The sequence below is a fragment of the Camellia sinensis genome, chromosome 9 (assembly GCF_055761805.1).
Source record: "Camellia sinensis isolate YWXY chromosome 9, ASM5576180v1, whole genome shotgun sequence".
NCBI classification, from domain to species: Eukaryota; Viridiplantae; Streptophyta; class Magnoliopsida; order Ericales; family Theaceae; genus Camellia; species Camellia sinensis.
This window is the reverse complement of record NC_138969.1, coordinates 54,586,075-54,611,292: the sequence shown is the minus strand read 5'-3', so window position 1 is coordinate 54,611,292 and position 25,218 is coordinate 54,586,075. Positions and strand designations below refer to the sequence as shown.

Genomic DNA, 25,218 nt, shown 5'->3' with positions numbered 1-25,218 from the left:
CTCGATTCAGGTTGGATTCGCATCTAAACACTCATAGTTTCACTGAAATAAAAGTGCGAATAAATTTACAACTCAAAGGAGTTTTGTCAAACGGGATTGCCAAGAAATAAAACCTAACATGATTAATACAACAAAATCAATTCGGCTACGACCCCACAATTAATTTTTCCCTTCCGTGGGCTTTATGCGCTTGAGACTGGTCCTCTAAGCCCAAATGAGACATTAACAACCAAACCAAAGTGATGAGTTGCCCACCTTTACTCAGTTGTGCAGCGTGGGTAGTTGCTCTGCAACGATGTGCAGCGTATGAAGGCATTTCAACCCAAACCTTGCTAATTATCACCCATTTTTTCCTCTCTTCTAATTTCTCCAGCTTTTTGGCCAATATGCATGCAACAAACAACACAGATTTGCTTCTATCCCCCCTGACAGAAAGAGGTTTCACTTCAGTATTAACAAGAAGGATACTTTTGCAGGCTTGTTCGTGTAATTGATCTGGTCCTGTTCTACCTTAGCAACAACATTTTTGAACCCTGAAAATATTCAGACAACATTTCTTGTCTTCCTTTACCTTTCCGATTTTTCTTCCATGAAAGAATCTCTTGGCTTCAGCTAAGGTATCTAAAACCTAGTCAGAAGTATCTTTGAATCTTAGTTTTCCAATATCTTCTACAGGAGTCATAACTGTGGATTCCATATTCAGAAGATATGCCATGTAATCTGACAGAAGCTTAGATAAACCACGAAAATCCTTATTCTTAGAATCGCCATCCTCAGTATTAGCATCCATGCTAACATTACAAGAATGAAAGCAGAGATCAGTAGCAATGTGCCACAAGTGAAGGCTCTCATCAAAGTCGACCTCAATGATCCAAGGGAGTAAGTCAATGCAATCTTCATGTCGAAGTACCCAATCACCTCTGGCTAAATATATCTCCTTGGCACTTTCTAAAATTATATGCCATCTTAGATTTCATTTTCAGCTCCTCGAAGACGAGTTCTCTCAAGTCATTGGTGAATTCAACTGTTTTCGCATATTGTAACCCATCTAGCACGTTGGTAAGGCCAAAAAAGCCAATGAGTTTTTCCCATATTTGCAAATGTGGATGCAGACAATAATCTATGTAGTTGTATTGAGGGATAGATTCGTACCACCTTCTGCGCATGATTTGCATAAACCACCCAAATGAACAAGTACAATGTCGTGTTAGAGCGTCTTCTGGCCACCTTTTCCTATTAAAATTGAGGGATTTCTTGAGCATCCTAAAGACTATGGATTGATTATCTGAATTAGTTAGAGCCACAGCAGTCCGATCAGATAAAAGGAGCATGAGAAAAGCTATTATGTCTAGGGCAATGGCACCAAGGAGCAAGGTGAAGGTAATTCCAACATCAAACTTGTGAAATCCCTGCTTGTGTTTGTCAATCAAACAGAAAAGCACAAGGGCTAAAACAATTAAAATAAATGAAACAAACCGGAGAAGGTATCCATATTTACCTTGCAACACCCTAGCCTTGGTGTAGAGAATTTCATAGATGAAATTGAGCTCTACCTCCACCACTTTGAAAGCATCTCTTGTTGTTCTGCCAAGGAATAAAGTCCGGCTCTTGTTTAGCTGACCAGAGCTGAATCTGAGATCAACAAGGAATCCCTTGAAGGTTTGAAAAAAATCATAAGCATGTTTCACCACATCCAAATCTTCTAAAGGCGTTACTCCATCTTCATCGATTGGTTGTGGAGAAAGCGTTACTCTATCTTCATCGATTGGTTCTGGAAACATTTCTATCCTTCAAATCCTTCTTCTTTCTTTAAAGCTTATTCTTCCATGAACCTGGCACAGTTCGGCCCAGGATCTGGTTCTCTCAATCTATGCTAGCTAGCAAGATTGAGAGAGCGAGTGTGCTCAATATACTTGATAAGCCCAGCAACAAGCACGAGCAGTGTTGAGATCCATAGTTGGTTTTTGAATGAGAGTGTGAGAATAAAGACATAAGCAGCAGTCCCACACAGGAACAGGAGATGAAGGAGCTGCCTGAGCCACAACTCATTATCCTCAAGCGCGAAACCAGTGATGGTATCCGGACCACCAAGGTGTAACAGAAGAAACGGAACCCAAAACGCCACAAGTTCTGGTCTAGAGAAATGGCCAGAGGTGTCGCCTTGCCTTCTGGAGATGAGTCCCAATGCGAAGTTAGCAGTCAGATCTGCTAACAAGTATGCCAACCATATGGGGATTATTACGAAACTGCTACCCGTTCGTTTTTGAAGATATGAGTGGTGATCATACCATAATATGGTGAACCCTCTCACACCATATCATAATCTTCATTTGGTGGTCAATAAACCTTCCCACAAGACGTAGAACAATCTGGAAGTAATTTGGTGTTTGAATTTAAACACAAAGAGACACAATGCTTCATAGCATTGTATCTATTCCCATGCATCATGATAACTCTTGGCAAAGGTTATCAAAGCACTTATAAATAGTTGGAGATGTAGTTCTTATATTTTTACTTCCAACAAACCTAGAAACAGTATACATATATCAACACTCCGTTTGCTTCCGGATTGTCTATTTCGTCTTGCGTGATAAACACCCTCACGGGAATTTGATCCATTGCCATTGTTAGTTTATCTTTCAGTGGTATCAGAGCAAGGATATACATTATCGCAGATGTCGAATTTTAGTCCGGAAGAAAGACAAGTTTCCGAAATCTTTTTGCCGAAAATTCAGAAAATTATTGATCAACAATCTTCGGCATTGGTGAATTCCGTTTGTTTATATAATTATCACCAACGTGTCGTATTCCTAGAATACTATCCGAAGAAAATAACTGTTGGTGGCGCTGTTGTTCCGAACCTTGCCAAAAGTGAAGCCGAATTGCACCGTTGGAAGAAATTTTATAAAATATTTTTTGGTTCCAATTGGGTCTCCAAATTTGCTCCTTCTTGTTCGTCACAGAATTTTGATCACAACAGTGTAATTCGTTGTGAAAAACGGAAAAAATTTGATCCACAAAATTCGAGTTTCAGTCTGTGGTCGCCGACTCCCGTAACCGGAGAAGACAACCTGTGCATCGTTGAAGACTCTCTTCTGGAAATTGAAAATTTTGGGCCAAAAATAAAATCCATTAAAAGGGGCCCAAAAATAAAAATAACTGCTAGAAAATCTGTTCCTTTGGGCCTACAAATTAAAAAGAAAATTTTTAGGCCAATTTAGCCATCAGCCCAAGTAAGTCAGAAGGAGTCTAGCAGCCCAAAGTCACAAGGATCATCCAGCCCAACAACGCAGCCCAGTAGCCCAACGCTGCAGCCCAGCGTGCGCTAGGCTCCACGCGTCGACCCGGCGCCCAGCGCACCTCGCCCGGACCCGTGTCTGTCTGCCTCGCCCGACCTGCGTGTTGACTCGCGTCCTGCTCCGTGCGTTGACCGGCGCATTGACCAGCGGTTCGAGCCGGTTCAGCCACAACTTTGAACCGGCAGATTGGTTCAAGGGGTTTTTCGGCTCGTTCTCGCTTATTTCAAGGCCGGTTTAAGTCATTCAAAAGCCAAAATTTCTAGAATTTTGCTAAGAATTTTTCTGTGGGTAGTTGTTCTAAATTTTCTGAAAACAAAATTCGAGGAGGCTATCCAAAGGTGTTATCAAGGAAAACATCCAAAGGAACATTGTTTAAAAGGCACCATTGTGTTCCTTAGGCTCGTCCTTGGGCTCGTAACTATTATTACAATTTTTAATTTTGCTTATTTTTATTTTTAGTTTAGTATTGTAATATTCACATTTGAATTTTCATAGTATCACATTTTATTTTTAATATGGCTATTAAAAATACAATGGATTCTTCGAGAATCGAGATGCTTAATGGAAATAATTTCCGAACATGGAAGCGCCATATATCTTATCTACTTACACATGAGAAAACATTGCATACTTTATCCACTTCTAAACCAGATGATGATTCAAATTGGTTCCAAAATAAATGGATAGAAGATGATGCAATGGCAAAGGCAACTATGTTACATAATATTAAAGATAACATAATTCCGCTCTTTGAAGAACATGAAACTGCAAGACAACTAATGGAAGCACTAGAAAGTAAGTATGGAGTCCGATCAGATACTCAAATTCAATTGCTCTTGGACAAATATAATAACACTCGTATGAGTGATAATGATAGTGTTGGTGATCATGTTAATCAAATGGAATTAATTGCTAAAGAATTATCCAACGCTGATCACTCTTTGTCGGACAAGATGCAAGTAACTACTATACTTAATAGTCTTCCGTTATCTTGGGATCATGTTATCACATCTTTAACTCATAGCGGAAGAGAGATTTCAATGGTCACATTGCCTGTACTCTTAGTTTTGGAAGAAGAAAGAATGAAACGCAGACGTGAAGAAGGATTGTCTTCTAATTTGCTGATGGCACAATCCTCACCACAACCACAGAATAATACCCACACTCCATTCAACAAGAAAAAGATGACTTTTTTCAAGAAAAAATGGAAGAAGGGATTTCAGAAAGGATGGAAGAAACCAAAAGAATGGCAAAAACAACAACATCACAAGCATCAAATTGGCCCATGTTACAAGTGCGGTCAAAAAGGTCATATCAAAGCCAATTGTCCTTAGAAGAAGCAGAACAAGGATAATAACCCTGTTGCCAGGACAATTTCTGAAGCATTGGTACTTGAGGCTTCATCAAATTCATGGTGGATTGATTCTGCTGTAACTAGACATATTGTGCAAAATAAAGACATGTTCATGGAGTTTACTGAAAATAAGGTTGGTGAACACAGAATCTACATGGGCAACAACTTCTATAGTGATGTTTTGGGTATAGGAAATTGTCAATTCTCTATTAATGGGACTTCTATTGTGCTTCATGATGTGCTTTATGTACCTAACATTCGGCGAAATTTAATTTCAGTTCCAGTGTTAACTCAAAAAGGTTTTGAGGTTAGTTTTAGGTTTAACACAGTATTAAATAAGAAAGAGAGTGTATTAGTGAAAGGTGTAAGAGTGAATGACATGTACTCTCTTCCTATTGATAATAAAGTATGTATTTCTGATTATTTGCATGTTTCTACTAGTAATAGTTCTTATTTGTGGCGTTTAAGGTTAGGTCACATTAATAAAAATAAAATGTCTCGAATGTTTAAAAGTGGTTTATTGCGTCAAGTATGCTTTGATGATTTTGATATATGTGAACCATGTATCAAAGGTAAAATGACTAGCAAGCCATTTTTTAAACATTGGAAATCATCGGAATTACTTGAAATAATTCATTCGGACATTTGTGGGCCTTTAAGAACTAAAACTCATTGAAGCATGGAATACTTTATTACTTTCACTGATGATTATTCAAGATATGGGCATATCTACCTTCTTAAACACAAATCAGAAGCACTTGAAAAGTTTAAGGAATATAAATTAGAGGTAGAAAAACAACTTGGTCGGTCCATTAAACACTTGAATAATGATAGAGGTGGCGAATATGAAGCGATGGATTCTTTCTGCAAAGAGAATGGCATAAAACATTTGTTTACAATGCCATATACACCACAACAAAATGGGGTTGCAAAAAGACGAAATCGTACTCTCATGGAAATGACAAGGTCTATGATGGCTCATGCTGATCTTCTTATTCATTTTTGGGGGAAAGTCTTGTCCACCGCTACGTATATCTTAAATAGAGTTGAAACAAAAGCCAAACCTCTAACTCCTTATGAATGTTGGAATGGCACTAAACCTAATGTTCAAACTCTCAAAGTTTGGGGATGTAAGGCACATGTACTTATTCCCAAACCTTTAAGGGATAAATTGGGAAGCAAAACTTGGGAATGCAAGTTTATTGGTTATGTCGAAAATGGGAGTGGTTATTGTTTTTACCATCCCGAACGTGGATTAATAGAAAGTAGAGATGCTATTTTTCTTGAATCCACTGATCTTGTTACTCCTATTGAACAAATTGAATTGCTCTCTGAAGTATCTCAGGATTCTTCTCTTTTTTCTTTGTCACACAGTCAATATGTTCTTCCCGAACTATCTAATAGTGGGAGCAAACGCAAATTACATGACGTTGTTTTACCTGCTTCGAATTCTGAGCTAAGTGGGAGTAAAAGAGCAAGACGCCCATCTACGGTTTTGAAAGATCATTATGTTTTTCAAGTTGAAGAACTTAATAACTTAGTAGATGATCCTACTAGTTATAATGAAGCAATAAGTAGCAGTGATGCTACACAATGGCTTGAAGCAATGAATGAAGAACTTGACTCGATCAAGAAAAATGATGTTTGGGAATTAACCGATCTTCCGAATGGAAGAAAAGCCATTGGTTGCAAATGGGTTCTTAGAAAGAAATTCAAAGTAGATGGAAGTTTGGAGAAATACAAGGCCAGGTTAGTAGCCAAGGGATTCACTCAGCAACCTGGAATAGACTTTGTAGATACGTATTCTCCTGTTGCAAAATTTGCCTCTATTAGGATTCTAATGGCAGTAGTAGCCAGGATGGATTTGGAATTGCATCAATTAGATGTTAAAACTGCTTTTCTCAATGGAGAATTAAAAGAGGAAATTTATATGATGCAACCTGATGGTTTCCAGAACCAAGGCAACGAGGATAAAGTCTACAAGTTGAAGAAATCTCTATATGAACTTAAACAATCTTCAAGACAATGGTATTTGAAGTTCCACCAAGCCATTTTAGAAATGGGCTATGTTATAAGTCCATTAGATCACTGTGTTTATATCTGGAAAAATGGTGACAAGTTAGCAATATTGTCTTTATATGTGGATGACATATTGTTAGTAGGAAATTGTCTAGATATGATTATTAAAACCAAAACTTTCTTAGCATCTAGATTTGAAATGAAAGACATGGGTCTTGCAACCTATGTTCTAGGTATTAGAATTTCAAGAGATAGAAATTCAAAATTATTATATCTAGATCAAGAGAAATATCTAGATAAGGTGCTCAAAAGATTTAATATGGATAACTGTAATTCTTTAAGTATGCCTGTTTGCAAGGGACAAAGTCTTAGTAAATGTATGAGTCCTCAAACTAAGTCTGACATTGAGGAAATGAGAAATGTTCCATATGCTCAGGCAGTAGGCAGCCTAATGTATGCCATGACAAGCACTAGACCTGACATCTGTCATGCAGTCGGATTGGTAAGTCGGTTCCAATCCAATCTAGGTAAGGAACATTGGCAAGCAGTTAAAAGAATATTCAGATATTTAAAAGGCACTAAAAATTTGAAATTATGTTTTGGTTTGTGTGATTTAGACATAAAAGGATACACTGACACGGATTTTGCAGGAGATGCAGATGATAGAAAATCTACTAGTGGTCATGTGTTCTTGTTTGGTGGAACAGCTGTTTCTTGGTTAAGTAAGAAACAGAGTTGTGTTGCAAAGTATACTATGGAAGCTGAATACATAGCTTGCAGCACAACCATTAGTAATGCGGTCTGGATAAAACGATTTGTTGACAGTTTACAATTAGGTATACCTGTCAGACCGGTTAGTATGTTTTGTGACAATCAGTCTACCATCTCATTAATAAAAAGTGGAGCAAATAGCTCTAAGGGAAAACATATTGATGTTAGTTACCACTATATTCAGGACATAGTGGAGAGAGGTGAAATAAAAGTCAACTATATACCTTCAGAAGAGATGGTGGCTGACCCTATGACCAAAGGGTTGTCTCTGGAAAAATTCAGAGAACATATAGCTAATATGGGATTGAAAAATACCTAGCTAGGTGGTTTAGCTACTTATATAAGAGCATAGTCGGATGACTCTGGGGACGCCTAGATAACCGATGTTTTGCGACTCTATCTTGCATGGAAACATGTGTTTGGTCTGGTAACAAGATAGAGGAACTGACAAGGTATGGATATCATAGTTAGCATGAGATGTAAAGTCCATAATATGCAATGTGCAAACTAGATGATATTGTCTGCTTGATCAGCAAAAAGTCATTGATAAGGTGTGTTAAGGAAAGCCTTCAGGAATGGGTCTTAAAGGAAGTACTTAACAATAATTTCAATGCAGGTCGACACATGAAAAATGTGTATGGCTGAAGTCGTCAATGGTGATTGGGTATGGATTATGAACCCATCACTGAAAATTGATGCCGTTCACTTGTTATGTAGTGAATTGAAGTCATCTGGAATGTGTTGAACAGTGGGAGAACACATTCGTACGGGAGCGGTCAGATTAGTGACAAAAACGTGCGCACGTATGGCCAAGTCACAATCAGACGTCGATCTATGAGATAATTTCATAGATGAAAGTTGGTTTGAGGCAAAATTTTGGTACCAAGGTTAACATGCCCAACTCAGGTTTTATCACCAATATTATAATGTGATCAAGTGGGAGATGAAGATATGAGTGGTGATCACACCATAATATGGTGAACCCTCTCACACCATATCATAATCTTCATTTGGTGGTCAATAAACCTTCCCGCAAGACGTAGAACAATCTGAAAGTAATTTGGTGTTTGAATTTAAACACAAAGAGACACAATGCTTCATAGCATTGTATCTATTCCCATACATCATGATAACTCTTGGCAAAGGTTATCAAAGCACTTATAAATAGTTGGAGATGTAGTTCTTATATTTTTATTTCCAACAAACCTAGAAACAGTATACATATATCAACACTTCGTTTGCTTTCGGAATGTCTATTTCGTCTTGCGTGATAAACACCCTCACGGGAATTTGATCCATTGCCATTGTTAGTTTATCTTTCAGTTTTCTCAAAGGGGCAAAGAAGATTAGAAAAGTTTGGAAGAAGAGACTAAAGAGGATGATTACTCGTAGATCCCAGGTATCCAATAGCTCTTTCCAACGCTCAAAGCTTTGTTTTCCTACACCCTTCATTTCTCTCTCACCTGACACCTTGATATTGGTTGGACTGATGATGCTATTATATACTCTACAGATTAGTAGATTAGAGCATTTCCAATGAGTTTGTTAAATCATTAGTAGTGTCATCCATTAGTTGACGTGCTCAGTCAATAAAGAATGTGTAATTTATCGTTAAGTTAACTTTTTGATAAGGTTTTGGGTATAAGTGTTGAGATTTTAGGTTATACATTTTTCAGAATCAAACTTTTAGGGGTTTGGTGCAATGGTATTAGAATGGACTCGTATTCAAGATTTGAGTGTAGAGTTGAATTTTGACAGTTGTAGTCTTTGATTGAAATAATATGCGCGTTGTGGAGTTAGTGCACATATTCAAAATTTATCCCTCACCTTATTATGATTAACAACTATTAAGTAATTGATTTTAAAATTCTGTGGTGTTAGAGACCACTAATTTAATGGCTCTAAACTCATCACTAATGAGGTGGCAAAGCAAAAAAAAAAAAAAAAAATAGACACAATACAAATTGTGACAGTGGGTAAGATCCACTGCCATATCACTACTAGTAGCTCTAATTAGAACTCTCACTTATTTTCCTTTAAAATTAATGAAAAACAGACTCAAGAGAGTTTACACGTTAATTAAAAATAAGGGGTGGTATGAGATATTATAAATAAGTGCACTTTTTTATTTTTTATAAAATATGAGTTGGGTTTGAGTTGAATTTGAAATGATATAGTAGAGAGATGATGTAACTTAAATAAGATGATATAACTTAAATAGAATAATAACTTTTTAATTTTTTGACTTTTTTAATACATGACACACAAGGCCTTAGTTTTGTTAATTTGTTTGTCAATCGTATCCAGCGAGGCATCTGGCAAAGAAAGAGGGGGGAGAGAGGGAAAAAGAAAAAGGAGGAGAGAGTAAGCTAGCACCCGTGCCAGGTTGGTGTGTCAGGAGCCAGGCTTTCATAAATGAGATGAGAAGAGAAAGAAAGAGAACATATAAAATATTATTTTAATTTTTTATATTCTGTATATATATATATATATTAGTGCATAAATAATTTGAGATCAAAATATAATTATAATATATATATTTTTTTTTGTTTTAAAATATTAATATTTTATTTTATTTTTTATTATTTCAAAATATTAGTCATTTTAAAAAATCAAGGACTAAAATAATATAAATTTTTGATTTTGTTCTTCTTTTAAATTTATTAACAACAAAAAATATACAATTATGACAATTGATATTCTTAAAAAAAGTACTATTAGAGGGTAACTTTGAAAAATTAATTTTTTAAAGTATAATAATTATACTACTAAAAAAAGTTAAATTCTCCAAAAGCGACTATCATTTTGGGACGGTGGGAGTACGTATCATATTGAAATTTGTGAAGTCTTTAATATTTTTTGATAAATATACTGAAAAAATATAAAGAAATATTCTTCTTCTTATGGATTAAAATGTAATTTAAAAAATATTAAAGACTTGCTATTTGTTAGCTCGGTCAGAACCTTGCTATTTGTTAGCTCGGTCTAAGCACACCATGGTTCGCACAGGAGAGACCAAGGTAGGAGCAGTAAGAGTAAGGACCGAACTAAGCATAGTTCGGTCTATTCTGCGGTTTAGCATAGCCATGCTTACCTCGGTCGTATTGGAATCCGACCATGGTAAAACCATCTCACTTGGTTTAAGCAGTGAGGGGGGTGTTGAAGGATAAGCATCGCCTTTCAGGAATGTGATTCCTAGGAGGACTCTACATGGAGGAGTAAGAGTCCTACTAGGATTGTGCCACGCGGAACCTACAAAAGCTCACAAACATCACCTATGGAGAGGTAACACAACTTTGATTCTCGAATACACGAAGCTTTTGTCTATTTGTCTATTTTGCTGACTTAGGCATCGGAGAGGTATCCGGCACACACCCGCCGGCTAGCTCACGTTTGTGTTTTCAGGGAATAAAGCGACGTCATACGGAGGAGCGTAGACTTGATCAACAGGATTATACGAGAATGTTTATTTCTTTCCCGTACAATTGGCGCCGTCTGTGGGAATAAACAGAACGAACAAAACCTCTTGATTAAGTTTTCCTTGCTAATAAAAAGCAATGGCGCACAACGAAGATTTGCCGCAGTCCGCCATTGATGGACAAACCCCAGAAGGAGGTGGGAGGCGCGAAGGTTTGCCTCCTGTCCCTCCCATGGCGGACTTGGAGCCCCAACGACATAACCCCAGGAGGGATGCTAGGGGGAGGCGGAATAACAGCCCCCGTCACTCTCGTTCACAAAGTCCTGACAGACAAAGGCGGAGGATTGATCCTCAAGTTCTGGAGGACCACGTGAAGGAGCAGGACAAATTGATACGACGGATGGCGGCGGACATGGAGATTATGAAGCGCCAGATAAAGGGAAAAGGTGTGGCGGGGCGCAAAAGCAAAACACTCCCTCGCCACTCAGAAGATCGTGGTAGGCATACGACACCATCACAAGCAGAGAGTAGAAGCCTCAAGACAGGCGATACTCAATCCAGAACGTCCAGGACTCGTTGCTCCAAGTCTGAGAGAAAGAGGACTGAGAGGTCATATACTGAGGGAAGCACCTATCAGCCCTCGCGCACGCACCAGACATCATCCAGGCAGATGGAATCGCCAAGATCATCCGACTTACGGACTATGCTGGAAGAAAGGGCACGATGGAAGGAGGATACTAGGGCACGCGACCCTCACTGGGTATCTGCCCTTCAGTGGTTGGCTCCTCGGACGCATGGAAGCGTCGAGGTTGGAATGCCATTACCGCGCCCTGCCTACGAACCAACGGACAGAGCATTAGCGAGGCTACAGACCTCGCCGTTCGTTCCGGCAATCGAAAACGCGCCCCTATTTTCAGGCTTCCTCCAGCCCAAATTCACCACGTACAAGGGAAAGACAGATCCCTATATACACCTGAGCCACTTCCGCCAGGCTATGGCGGTATATCGGCAAAACGAGGCTTTGATGTGCATCCTCTTCCCATCAAGCCTTGGCGACCTAGGCTTGACTTGGTTCGAAAAACTTCCAGAAGGCAGCATAGCCTCCTGGGCGCAATGGGCAGAGGCGTTCGTAACAAGGTTCAGAACGAATACCAAAACCCCGGTGGAGATTGATCAACTGCTCTCCATCGACATGGGCGAAAAAGAGTCATTAAAATCCTATAATAGCCGCTACTGGGAGACCTTCAACCAGATTGGGGATTGCCCTACCAATCTCGCCACCGCACAGTACAAAAGAGGCCTTCCAGTCGGGCACAGACTAAGGGACTCAATCACTATGACACCGCCTCTCACGATGGAGGCCTTAATGGAGAGAGTGCACCAGCACATTCGGGTAGAAGAAGATGGCGCCCGTGCTAAAGCAAAGTCTAACACGACCGCAGTACCAGATAAAAAGACCACGGCAAAGGTCAACACGGTAGAACGTCCGAACAAAAACGGACGAGGCGGGCGAGACAATGGAGAGGACCAGGATAAAAGATGGTTGAGACTCCACACTGCCATTACCACGGTATTCAAAAAGCCAATCTACCGGATTCTAAGTGAGATACGCGATGAACCTTTCGTCAGATGGCCTGCCAAGCTAGGAGAGGCTCAGAAGGACTACGACGAAAGATCATGGTGCACCTTCCATAAAGAAAAGGGGCACTGCGCTGAAAATTGTACACCATTGAGACAGCATCTAGAGGAATTTGTGGCAACCGGTCACCTGGACAAATACATTGAAGGAGGGGCGCAGCCAGCCCCCCAGAATGACAACCACCCGAATGGAATGCCAATCGACGCCCCACCTCAAGGCGTGATAAACGTAATACATGGGATATGTGAACCTGAGCGCGTATGTGAGCTCAGGGGCATGATCAAAAAGGCTGAGCACTTAAGGGAGGTTCTAAGTGCACAACCCACAATCAAGAAAGAAAGAACGGAGGCCACCAATGTCATCTCTTTTTCAGACAAAGACTTGGCGAGGATATACTGCCCTCACAACGATACGCTGGTCGTCACACTCCGCGTCAAGGATTATGACATTAAGCAGATTTTGATAGACCAAGGTAGTTCATGTGAGATAATGTACTACGACACCTTCAAACAACTGAAATTGGAGGACAAAGACTTGGCACTAGCTGTAACCCCCCTGATCGGATTCAACTCAATGCCAGATTGGCCAGTCGGCAAGATTATCCTTCCAGTCAGGGCAGGAAGCGTGACAAAACAAGTGGAATTTTGGGTGTTGAAGGTCCCTTCCACTTACAACATAATCTTGGGAAGAACATGGCTGCATGCCATGCGAGCGGTAGCTTCATCCTACCATTAAGTAATGCGATTCCCCAACGAAGCTGGGGTAATTGAAAAAGTCTTTGGAGACCAAATTATGTCCAAGCAATGCTTTGTCACGGTTAATGGCAGCCGCGCTGCCAAGGGATATGTTCATTCGGTGGAAGAACCTGAGAGCAATGAACTGTTCGCAGATGTCGGCAAAGCAGCTGGTCAAAAAGCGGTGGAAGACTTGGTAGAGGTAAGAATAGATGAAGAGAATCCGGATAAGTTCTTTTTGCTCGGTTCGTCGTTTGTCCAGCACTGAGAGATTAGAGGTCTTGGAATTCTTGACCTCTAACATCGAAGTGTTCGCCTGGACACCCTACGACATGCCAGGCATTGATCCAAACTTCATCTGTCACCAACTCAATGTCCACCCATCCGCCAGAACAATCATTCAGCGCACTCACAGATCGGCACTCCACCATACCGAGATAGTGGCGGAAGGAGTGGGAAATCTGCTAGAGACAGGAGCTATCAGATAGGTGCACTACCCCAGATGGATTTCCAACACAGTCGTGGTGCCAAAGAAGAATGGCAAATGGCGTGTCTGCGTCGACTATAAGACAGTCAACAAAGCATGCCCAAAGGATAGCTTCCCCCTACCACGGATAGATCAACTGGTAGACCTAACGGCGGGGCACAACCGACTTAGCTTTCTTGATGTGACAGAGGCTACCATCAGATCGCCATGTACGAACCAGGCTCCAAGAGGACTGTATTGCTATAAGGTCATGCCCTTTGGCCTAAAAAACGTAGGGGCAACATTCTAGAGAATGGTCACCAAGATGTTTGAGCCGTTGTTAGGCAGAACAATGGAGGCTTACATCGACGACATGGTGGTCAAGAGCAAGGATGAGAACGACCATCTAAGGGACCTAGGTGAGATGTTCCAGATTCTGAAGAGGCATAAGTTGCGCCTTAATGCATCTAAGTGCGCGTTCGGTGTAGGATCTGGCAAATTTCTGGGCTTCTTGGTAACCCACCGGGGTATAGAGACAGACCCCTCCCAGATCAAAGCTATTCAGGATCTGGAGAGGCCTAACACAGTAAAAGAAGTGCAGCATCTCACCGGCATGGCAGCTGCACTCAACCGATTCATTAGCCGGTCATCAGACAGACTACGACCATTTTTTCAAGCATTAAAAGCCAGGTTCGAGTGGGACGAAGAATGCGACCGCACTCTGGAAAGCTTGAAAGAATACATGTCTTCTCCACCACTGCTTGTCACCCCAATACCTGGAGAAGAACTCTTCCTGTACCTGGCAGTCTCTCAGCACGCAATTAGCGCAGTGTTGGTCCGGGCGGAAGGAATCCAACATCCGCCCATCTTTTATGTCAGCAAGACATTGCTGGGCGCCGAAACAAGGTACTTGCCACTGGAAAAACTGGCCTTGGCCTCGATGATGGCTTCAAGGAAGTTGTCGCACTACTTTCACGCCCACACCATAGTCGTCCTCACAGCTTTTCCATTAAAAGCTTTGATTGAGAGAGCGAACTTTTCTGGGCGAATCTTGAAATGGGCTGTAGAGTTGGGACAATTCGACATCAAGTTCCAACCCAGAACTGCGATAAAGGCCCAAGCTTTGGCAGACTTTGTCGCAGAATTTACCCCAGGAAGTCATCATATCTGCCCAGTCGACCTGACTGACACAACTGAGCTAGGGATAGAAGTTGACGCCGGAATAACGCAACCCCTGGTGCAGGATACTCAGTCAGACCCCAAGGCAGACCAGTGCAAAGAAAGCAAGGAAGAAGCGAACCATGCTACACCAAGTCAAGACTCACCAGCAAATAAAGACTTGGTACAATCAGATAACGAGGGGCGAACAGCAAGCATGGACTTTGAAGAAAACACCAGCAACACTCTTGATCCCAAGGCATCATCTGATCCCTCCACTTGCTGGAAACTGTTCGTTGGAGAGATGTGGAAGCTCTTCGTAAATGGAGCATCCAACCGGCACGGCGCAGGACTTGGCATAGTCCTCATCTCACCAGACGGTCTAGTGGTGGAGCAAGCAATCAACCTCGGCTTCCCAGCATCAAACAATGAGGCGGAGTATGAAGCACTTTTAGCAGGATTGAAATCAGCATTCTATATGAAGGCAACTGAGGTAATGGTCTACAGTGACTCACAGCTGGTGGTAAACCAAATTTCAGGAGACTACGAGGCAAAAGATGACAGGATGGCTAAGTACCAAGAATTGGTCAGAAAAGAGATCAAGAAATTTGAAGTAGTGCAAATAGAGCAGATCGGCAGGGAAGAAAACAGTAGAGCAGATGAACTAACAGGCTTTGCTTCAATGGCAGATACATCCGTCCCATATCCGTTACTGATCGACTACTTACCAAGACCAAGCATTGAAGAACCTGAAGTGGAAGAAGTATGTTGCGCCGAACTGGGCCCTTCATGGATGGATCCCATCATAGCATTTTTAAAAGACGGCATTTTATCGAAAGAAAAGAAAGAAGCCAACAAAATTAGAGCAAATTCGCAGCGATTTTGGCTCTCCCCTTCTATGGCATTGTACAAAAAGTCATTCTCAGGACCTTATCTAAAGTGTGTTCACCCCAGCAAAGTGGAAGCATTCTTGTTTCAGATCCACGAAGGTGTGTGCGGAAGCCACCAAGGAGGAAGATCGTTAGCTTACAGAGCCATTTCGCAAGGATACTGGTGGCCATACATGCAGGCAGACTCGGAGAAGTATGTGAAGAAGTGCGAGAAATGTCAGAAGTTCACATACCAAATACATCAACCAGCTAGAGAGCTCCTACCATTGACCAGCCCATGGCCCTTCGCCATGTGGGGCTTGGACATAGTAGGACCACTTCCAACAGCACTCGGAAACAGGAAGTTCTTTCTCGCAGCAACAGACTACTTCACAAAGTGGGTGGAAGCAGAAGCATTAGCATCAATCAAGGAAAAAGATGTGAAGAAGTTCGTCTGGCAGAATATCATTACTCGGTTCGGCATACCTAAAGCCCTAATATCAGACAACGACACTCAATTTGATGGCAGAATCTTTAGAGGCTTTTGTAAAGAATACAAGATAGAATTCTACAATTCTACACCAGTATATCCCCAAGAAAATGGCCAAGCAGAAACATCAAACGAGGTTGTCTTGGATGGATTGAAGAAAAGGTTAGAGAAAGCAAAAGGCAAGTGGGCAGAAGAACTTCCTCATGTTTTATGGGCTTACCGTACCACGCCTCGACGATCAACCGGAGAAACCCCCTTTTCCTTGGCCTATGGCATGAAAACAGTAATCCCACTGGAAGTGGGCCTCCCCACAATTAGAAGCGAAAATTTCGATCCAGACCTAAATGGAGAAGCCATCACCTTGGAGTTCGACCTTGTGGAAGAAAGAAGAGAAAGAGCACTGGTTCACATCGTCTCATACCAGCAAGAGTTATCAAGGAAATACAACAAAACAGTGCATCCAATTATGGTCTTTGACATAGATTTTTAGTTATTTTGATAAAGTGTTGAAGTTGGGAAATTTTGAGACTTAGGGTTTCAAAATGTTAAAAGAAGGCTTTATTATTTTGATTCTAAGATGAGTATTTTGGGTTTCAAAATAGTGGTATGGTTGTTGGTTGATGAAATATGGACCATTGGGTCATTATTGGAAAATGGGGAAGAATGCCCTAATTTGTATATAAATTAATTGGTATAATTAATTTGGAAAGTTATGGATTTATGAAATTGAGTTGTAAATAATGAAATTGGTTCATTATGTGATGAAACGGTGGAGTTGGATTTATTAATCGCTCACTCTTGAGAACATTGATATTTTATCTGTTGAAGCTTTTATTATCTGTTTAGAAATAATTGCTTGGGCTACCGGTGGAGGGTAGTTTTGATTGTTGTAGACAATGCATGATGATTAGGCAAACTAAAACTAATCAATTGGTTATGTCATGGAGTATGTCAGTTGATAGAATACATTAACGTTATGTATTGACTGATCGTGTATATGACCAATGTGTATATACTTTGTGTATGTGTGTGGGAGGAGATAGGGGATGTACTCCACGGTTTAGGGGAAGATAGGGGATGGACCTCTAAACCGGATGTTGTTTGGGAGGAGATAGGGGATGGACTCCACTGATACAGCTCATATGCTTGTCAGATTATGTGATGATACAGCTCATATGCTTATCTATGGAAGTGATGATACAGCTCATATGCTTATCTTTGGAAGTGTTGATACAACTTGTATGCTTATCTGTTGAAATGTGGATACGGCTTGTATGCTTATCTGTTGAGATGTTGATACAACTAATATGTTTATCTATTGTAGAATGGGAAATGTTTAATATGAGTCACGGTCTCATATAAGTGAATGACTAGGCTCTGAGCCATTAATGTAAATTGCGAAATTGATAAGAAATGGAAAATGAAATGAAACATGGACATAGTGGTCTTGTAATGGAAAAGGGTTATGGATTGATGTATGGAATTGAACATTTATCAATTGCTAATGTCTTAGTTATTGCTCATACTGTGTTTAGCATATCTCTACTGGGCGTTGGCTCACCCTATATGGGACATTATTTTCAGGTACAGGTAGCATGCCACTTCCAAGGACATAGCTTGGATGACGATGAGAGTTGAAGACTCTTTTGATTATTTGTTTGTATTACATGTACATCAAGCCAAGGGCTTATTTTGTATAGAGTTAGTACTCTACTTTTGTGTAACCAAGTGTTAACTTGGAAAGCTGTAAGCCCATAGGGCATTTGCTTTTGTTGTTAACATGTAATACCGTTGTATAGTTTACTCTGATGAAATGAAATGGTTGGTTTCTTTTATATCAATGCATGTCAAAAGAGATGAGTTTTATGTATTATTTTGAGGGCGTTACAATTCAAAATTGGAGATTGGGTACTGCGCAAAGTGATGGGCAACACCTTGGTACCCGGAGATGGCAAGTTAGGGCCTAATTCGGAAGGACTGTACAAAGTGGTCGGATTAGCAGGAAAAGGGGCATACCACTTAGAAGATGAAGACGGCAAAGCAATTCCCAGGCCATGGAACACTGCCAATCTCAAACTATTTTATTTTTAACCTTTCTTCAGAATACTTGTAATTTTTCTTTTCCCCAATAAAACAAGTAGTTTTCTTTTCAGCAAAGTGTTTTATTCTGTAAAAGTTGTTTTAGAGAGTTAGGGGCATTGAAAACATGGTTGGCTGGAAAAACCAACACCCTTCCTAAGCCCAGGATAAGGATCCAGGCTGCAGGACGTTTGGTCAGAATAACCAAACACTTTACTCTAGGTTGGCTGGAAATACCAACTTAGAGGTTGGCTGGAAAAACCAACACCCTTCCTAAGCCCAGGATAAGGATCCAGGCTGCAGGACGTCTGGTCGGAATAACCAAACACTTTACTCTAGGTTGGCTGGGAAAACCAATTTAGAGGTTGGCTGGAAAAACCAACACCCTTCCTAAGCCCAGGATAAGGATCTAGGCTGCAGGACGTTTGGTCGGAATAACCAAACACTTTACTCTAGGTTGGCTGGAAAAACCAATCTAGAGGTTGGCTGGAAAAACCAACACCCTTCATAAGCCCAGGATAAGGATCCAGGCTGCAGGACATTTGGTCGGAATAACCAAACACTTTATTCTAAGATGGTAGGAATAACCAATAAAGAGTGGTTGGCTGGATTAAAACCAACTCTTTGTACTCTTCAGTCGAGGTAAGTATCTCGGCTAAAGAGTGGTTGGCTGGATTAAACCAACTCTTGGTACTCTTCAGCCGAGGTAAAGATCTCGACTAAAGAGTGGTTGGCTGGATTAAACCAACTCTTGGTACTCTTCAGCTGAGGTAAGTATCTCGACTAAAGAGTGGTTGGCTGGATTAAACCAACTCTTAGTAATCTTCAGCCGAGGTAAAGATCTCGGCTAAAGAGTGATTAGCAGGTATACTTATAGTTGCAATGTTAAGACCGGAATAAAGTATCTCGGCAAGAGAATGCTGTACCTCATCCAAGACTTCAGTTAGAAAGAAAAGTACAAGCTTAAGAGATCAACCGAAACAAGAGTTGGAACAAAAAAGCAGACTTCATTGAAAATTCAAAGCAAGTACAAAGGGTGGGGCCTCAGCCCGGTTACAATTTGTGTCCAAAAGAAAAGAAAAGAAAATACAAAAATCAAGCAAAAAGAAGAAAAATACAAAGTTAGGCAAACAGATCATCAAGATCAGCATCAAGTTCAACTCTGAGCCCAGTTTCAGTCGGGAGCACGGTCTCGGTTGGCAGCACGGTCTCGGTTGGGAGCACGGTCTCAACAGGCAGCTCGTTAGTCAGGTCTTCCACCATTGGCTCCGACCGAGCTGCTTGATTGACAGGCTCATTGACGACCGGGGTGTCATTGGGCACGGTTTCTTCTTCATCATCTAAATCTTCAAGAAATTGTTGCTGAAGGGTCGCAGCATACTCCGCTAGTGAGCTCGGAATGAAGTATGGAGGAGGATTAAAGACCTCGGTTTCGGGCCCATGACCGAGCTGCACCACGGCCCCCCTCCAACCGCACTTAAAGAAGAGGTCCTTCTCAGCTTCACACTGCTTGATATAAAGGGCTTCGCCTTCTTTAAAGCCGCGGGTCTCCGCGTCCTCCAGCTGCTTCCCAAGCTTTGTTATTTCGGCATTTTTCTTTCCTTCAAGTTTTGCCAGCTCACGAAGATATTTATCTTTTGTCACGGCTGCAGCCTTTTGTTTGTCTGCTTCCGCTGAGCTAACCAGTCCGGTCAGACGGCCATTCTCGGATTGTAGCTCGGCTATCTGCTTCCTGGCTTGTTCTAGATCGGTAGTTTTTTCAGTCACTTCGGCCATGGCTTGCCTTGTAGCCTTGCGAAGTTCCAACACACGCTTATGAGTGATGTGATTCTTTTGCATGGCCTGCAAAGGAATGGGAAGACTTGTAATCAAACTGAGATGAAAGTTGTGCAAATTAGAAAGATTAACAGAGGAGGCTACTTACTAGCACCATGGATTTAGTGGCCGACCGGATGGCTTTCAACTTGGTTAGATGATTGTGGTGCTCCATGTCGGCTGGAAAGCACACATTTTTTGCCAGGTTGAATGCCATAAGGTGATCTTTTTCAGCGACCACTGAATCAGTATCCTGTATAGCACGGTTCTGAAAAGTGATCTTTGGAGCCCACTTGGAAGAGCTACCCCAGTCGAAGTGCTCCGGTTGTGGGCTCCGTGGAGGGCTTTGCGGAAGGATGGGATCTTCTTCATCCACAAGACGTTGCTCGGTTGGAGTAATTCGGGCACGCTTCTTTGGGCGGGATGATGAGGGTTGATGAGATGGAAGGGCCACCACGGCCTCCTGGGTTTGATTGGCTGGTGGTACCTTGGTTGGGTTTGTTTCGGTCAGAAGGGCTCGCACAGCTCTCTTTTTGGCCATTTGTTGTTCAACAATTAGAGGAATTAGATTGATCTGGGGCAAGGTTGGGTCCGGTTCAGGTGAAGCTTCTAACAAAAAATTAGTTACCTTGGTCTTTCGCTTGCCACTATATCGGTAGGTTGGCTGAAAATTCAGTAGTTCGGTCCAACTTCGGTTTGGATATCGCAGCGCGGCACGGAGCGTAGCTAGGTTGGGGTAGCTGTACTGTGACTTGAGGAAGTTCGACTCTGCATAAAAAGAAGACAACTGTTAGTTCGGTTCAAGTATTGAAAACCGACGTAAAGAATGGCATGCAATGGAGCCGAGATAAACCTACTAACTACACCCTTGTTCCAGTTTAATTCTGTCACCAGGGATCTGGGCTTGTTGATCCTCAAAATTTCCAGATATCCAAAGGAAGTCATCATCATTTACGTCTTTATCCGGGGTATCCTTTATTATTTTTTCACGCCGGCGTCTTATTCTTAAATAATAGACCCATCCATCTTCGGCGGAGCCTATAGAATATTGATGGAACAGCTCGGCCAAACCGAGGTTAAGGCCAGCCCGGCAGTTTAGCTCGGTGATACCATTTATTATAAGTAAGAATTGGTGGAAAGTTGGGGTGGGCAAAGGTTGGTCTGCCTAAGAAATTCGCAGAGAAGAGGCTGAATAGGAAATCTTAGTCCAGTTTCTACTATGGACAAAAGGGTAAATGGAGCAAAGCCTGGGTTTCTCCAAGGTGTGGTATTTAGTGCGGCTAAGGAGAAGTGTACATCATCAGGTATATTGTAATCCTTTCGGAATTCGGCTATGGCCCCTGGTGAGCTCACTAAGAACCTATACTTTCCCATTTGTGATTTAAAGTTATTAATAAATTAAACTGGAGTGTTAGCTTGGTTGAAGAGTAATGCTGAGTAGCTCGGTCGAGCCCTCAAAGGAGTGCCTAGACAGCCTAAGTCTGCAAAGTGAAAAACAAAGGGCTTAAGCACAGATCGATTGGACCGTGCTAAAAGAAACAAAGGCAAGATAATTGAAAACCAAGCGCAGCTATGTGAAATGCTACGGATCTTAGCTCGGTTTGAGCAAGCGGTTTTTAGCTCGGTTGAGCTTCTAGGGGCAGCGTTCTTAGTTCGGTCCAAACTAAGAGGGCTGGTTTAGTCCCAAGCTATAGCTCGGTCGTGGTTGAGGCTTTTAAGCGTGCTACTGCGCAGACCTAGTACGGTTCGATAGCTCGGCTATTTGAGTCAAAAGGGGGTTTTACTTGTTGAAACTACTGGTATAGCATGAAGTGTTAGTTCGGTTGGTTAGTTTGGCTAGATTGACATTAACTACAAACAACCTTTTAGTTCGGCTACATTATGATTTTGGATCAAATACAGCGTTCTACAGATTGATTTGTGAAATACAAGTGGTTCTTATAAAGTTTTTTCCCAGAAAACGCAAGGCGAAGCAAAAAATGGAAATAATGTGTTTTGCAAAAACACATAGTCAATATGCTATGGATTAAACAAAGGTGAAAACAACAAAAAGAGAATGGATCTGTGTAGCTTACCAAGACGTGAGGAGGGAACTGGAAAATGGAAATGGCACTAGAAGGAGGCACGAAGCTTCTTTCAGTTGCAGCCAAGAACAGTAAACGTTCTTAAGCAAGAGAGAGAGAGGGAGATGAATAGTGAAGTGAGTAATTCAAAAGAAGGGTTTGTTTTGTGTAGAAGGAAGGACAAAAAGAGCGGGACTGTTCAAATATCGCGGGGTACGAGGGCTGCGTGACAGCTGCATTGGGCCAGTCAGAATATGCCATGTGTCCTTGGAGTGAGAAGCGATTCAGTTGCTGCAATTGAAGAGACGTTTCGACCAGACAGAGAGAGCTCGGTGTAGGTTTAGCCAGTCTGTAAGACTAAAAGAATTTAGCTCGGCCGGAATGCTAAAGAATTTAGCCCGGTTGGAATGCTAAAAGATTTTTCAGCTCGGCTAGTAAACAGGTAATCCCTATCATGCTGCGCAGATGGAATTAAGGGGCAATTGAGAGGGTAATTTATATCTAAATTGGGCCGAGCTGAGTAATGGGCCATTGTGGACCACAATAAGAAGGGCTGAGTAAAAGGGCCTTGCAGATAGCCCGTTCTTGGCCTTGGAGATAGCTCGGTCTTGGCCTTGGAGATAGCCTGGTTTTGGGCTTGGAGATAGCCCGGTCTTGGCCTTGGAGATAGCCCGGTCTTGGCCTTGGAGGTAGCCCGGTCTTAGCCTTGGAGTTAGCCCGGACCGAGAGAGCTTTCCAATTGGCTCGGTCACCGCGCTCAGAGTTAGCCCAGTCATGGCGTATAGAGATGAGCTTGGTCAGAACCTTGCTATTTGTTAGCTTGGTCTAAGCACACCATGGTTTGCACAGGAGAGACCAAGGTAGGAGCAGTAAGAGTAAGGACCGAACTAAGCATAGTTTGGTCTATTCTGCGGCTTAGCATAGCCATGCTTACCTAGGTCGTATTGGAATTCGACCATGGTAAAACCATCTCACTTGGTTTAAGCAGTGATGGGGGTGTTGAAGGATAAGCATCGTCTTTCAGGAATATGATTCCTAGGAGGACTCTACATGGAGGAGTAAGAGTCCTACTAGGATTGTGCCACGCGGAACCTACAAAAGCTCACAAACATCACCTATGGAGAGGTAACACAACTTTGATTCTCGAATACACAGAGTTTTTTGTCTATTTGTCTATTTTGCTGACTTAGGCATCGGAGAGGTATCCGGCACACACCTGCCGGCTAGCTCACGTTTGTGTTTTTAGGGAATAAAGCGACGTCGTACGGAGGAGCGTAGACTTGATCAGCAGGATTATACGAGAAGGTTTATTTCTTTCCCGTACAGGGACATTTACACACAAGTTTTTATTTATGAACTTACACTCCATTAAGTCCTAACTAAGAATTTTTAGACCTTCAAGTCTCATTAAATTTTTAATAGTTAGAATTACTTTTCAAACAATAATTGTTCATCATTTATGATTATCTATAAAGGAACATGATGGTTTGACATTTATTTTGTTTTTTAAAATTTTAAAATATCAACTTTCAAATTGAAAAAATTAAAAAAAAATTATGTGCAAAAAAAAAAAGCTAATTTTAAAATTTTGAAAAATTTGAAAAAACTGAATTATTTTTTTGTGCAAAACTGAAAATTTTGTGTCTATAAAGGAGTATGATGATGGAACATTGATGTGTAAAATTGAAAAAAAAAAAACTTTAAAAATTAAAAAACTAATAATATTCTTAGTTTTAAAATTGAAAAAAGAATGTTAATGTTCTTGGTCTTATTGGATAGTTAAATCAAACCAAGAAGTAGAAGGGCAAAAACGTTTAATATCATGGTCTGTTTTTTTTTTTTTCATCAGTTAGTGAAATAATTATCTAGAATATTACTATGCAAAATTGATAATGTTAGTTTTAAAAATTAAAAAAAAAATTATAATATTCTTAGTTTTACTAAATATGATTGATTGGTTCAAAAAATCTTAAATAAGACATGAGTTACCATAATATTTGTAAATAGGATTTTTAGATAATTAACTCATAATTTTTAAAATTTTCAATTTATATTTTATTATTTTTAGTAAACTTTTTAAATATTTTAATTAATATCTTTCACTTTCAAATCATTCAATCTAAATATACTTAAAAATTATAAAATTTACACTTAAAAATTTTAAAAATAATTTTTATAAATTTAAAATAAAATTTTATAATTTTACATGATTTATGTGTTTTTATGTATTTTGAGTATTTGAACTCAAATTATAGTAAATAATACATTTTAATTATTTAAATATATTTTTTATAAAATCTATATAATAAGTCACAAAGGTTTTTGAAAATGTCTAAAATGTATGTGAGATACATTTTGATTCAATGGCTCAGATGAATCCTAAGTGTATATGGATGGTTTAGATCAATGGGTGTTCCCGCCCAACACAGTTCATTTGATTTGTTTGTGTTTATATCAGTATCTGTCTTCCATCTGTCTTCCCATACCCTCTATCTACCTTCCCTCTCTATCTCCCTCTCTGTCTACCGTCTGTCTACCTTCCCTCTCTATTTCCCTCTCTGTCTACCATCTGAATTCCTTGCTAAGTTTTTGTGTTTTTGAGTTATACGGGTGATATGGTTTGAGTTATACGGGTGAGTTATACGGTTTGGATTTGGATTACACGGGTATTATGGTGTGTGCAGATTTTAGTGTGTGCAGATTTTATTTTTGAGTTATTATGGTGTGTGCAGATTTTATTGGATCTTGAATGCTTATGGAGTTATACGGTTTGCCGATTTTATGGTGTTTGCAGAATTTCAACATAATACGATTTTTGCAGATTTTATTGAGTTATTGTAACGCCCTCAAAAACAACCCACTATATAACATTGTCATTCATTATTTAAAGAAGACAATTTATTAATTCATTCATCAGAGTATTACAAAATAAAGCATTATATGCATCATCGAATAAAATGCCCTACAGGCTTACATCTTTCCAAGCCGACACTTGGATACAAAAATATGAGTTCTAACTCAATATAAGAAAAGCCCTAGACTTG

General features: G+C 40.5%; 1 protein-coding gene across 1 annotated transcript; it reads right to left on the bottom strand.

Moving 5' to 3' along the window:
- Positions 1–628: 628 nt before the first annotated feature.
- Positions 629–1,781, bottom strand: LOC145799428 (uncharacterized). The gene is made up of 2 exons (XM_082889009.1): positions 919–1,781; positions 629–791 (listed from the first exon to the last, which is right to left on the bottom strand). The coding sequence occupies exons 1-2, from the start codon at positions 1,779–1,781 to the stop codon at positions 629–631; spliced, it is 1,026 nt and encodes a 341-aa protein (XP_082745135.1).
- Between the last annotated feature and the right edge of the window lie 23,437 nt (positions 1,782–25,218).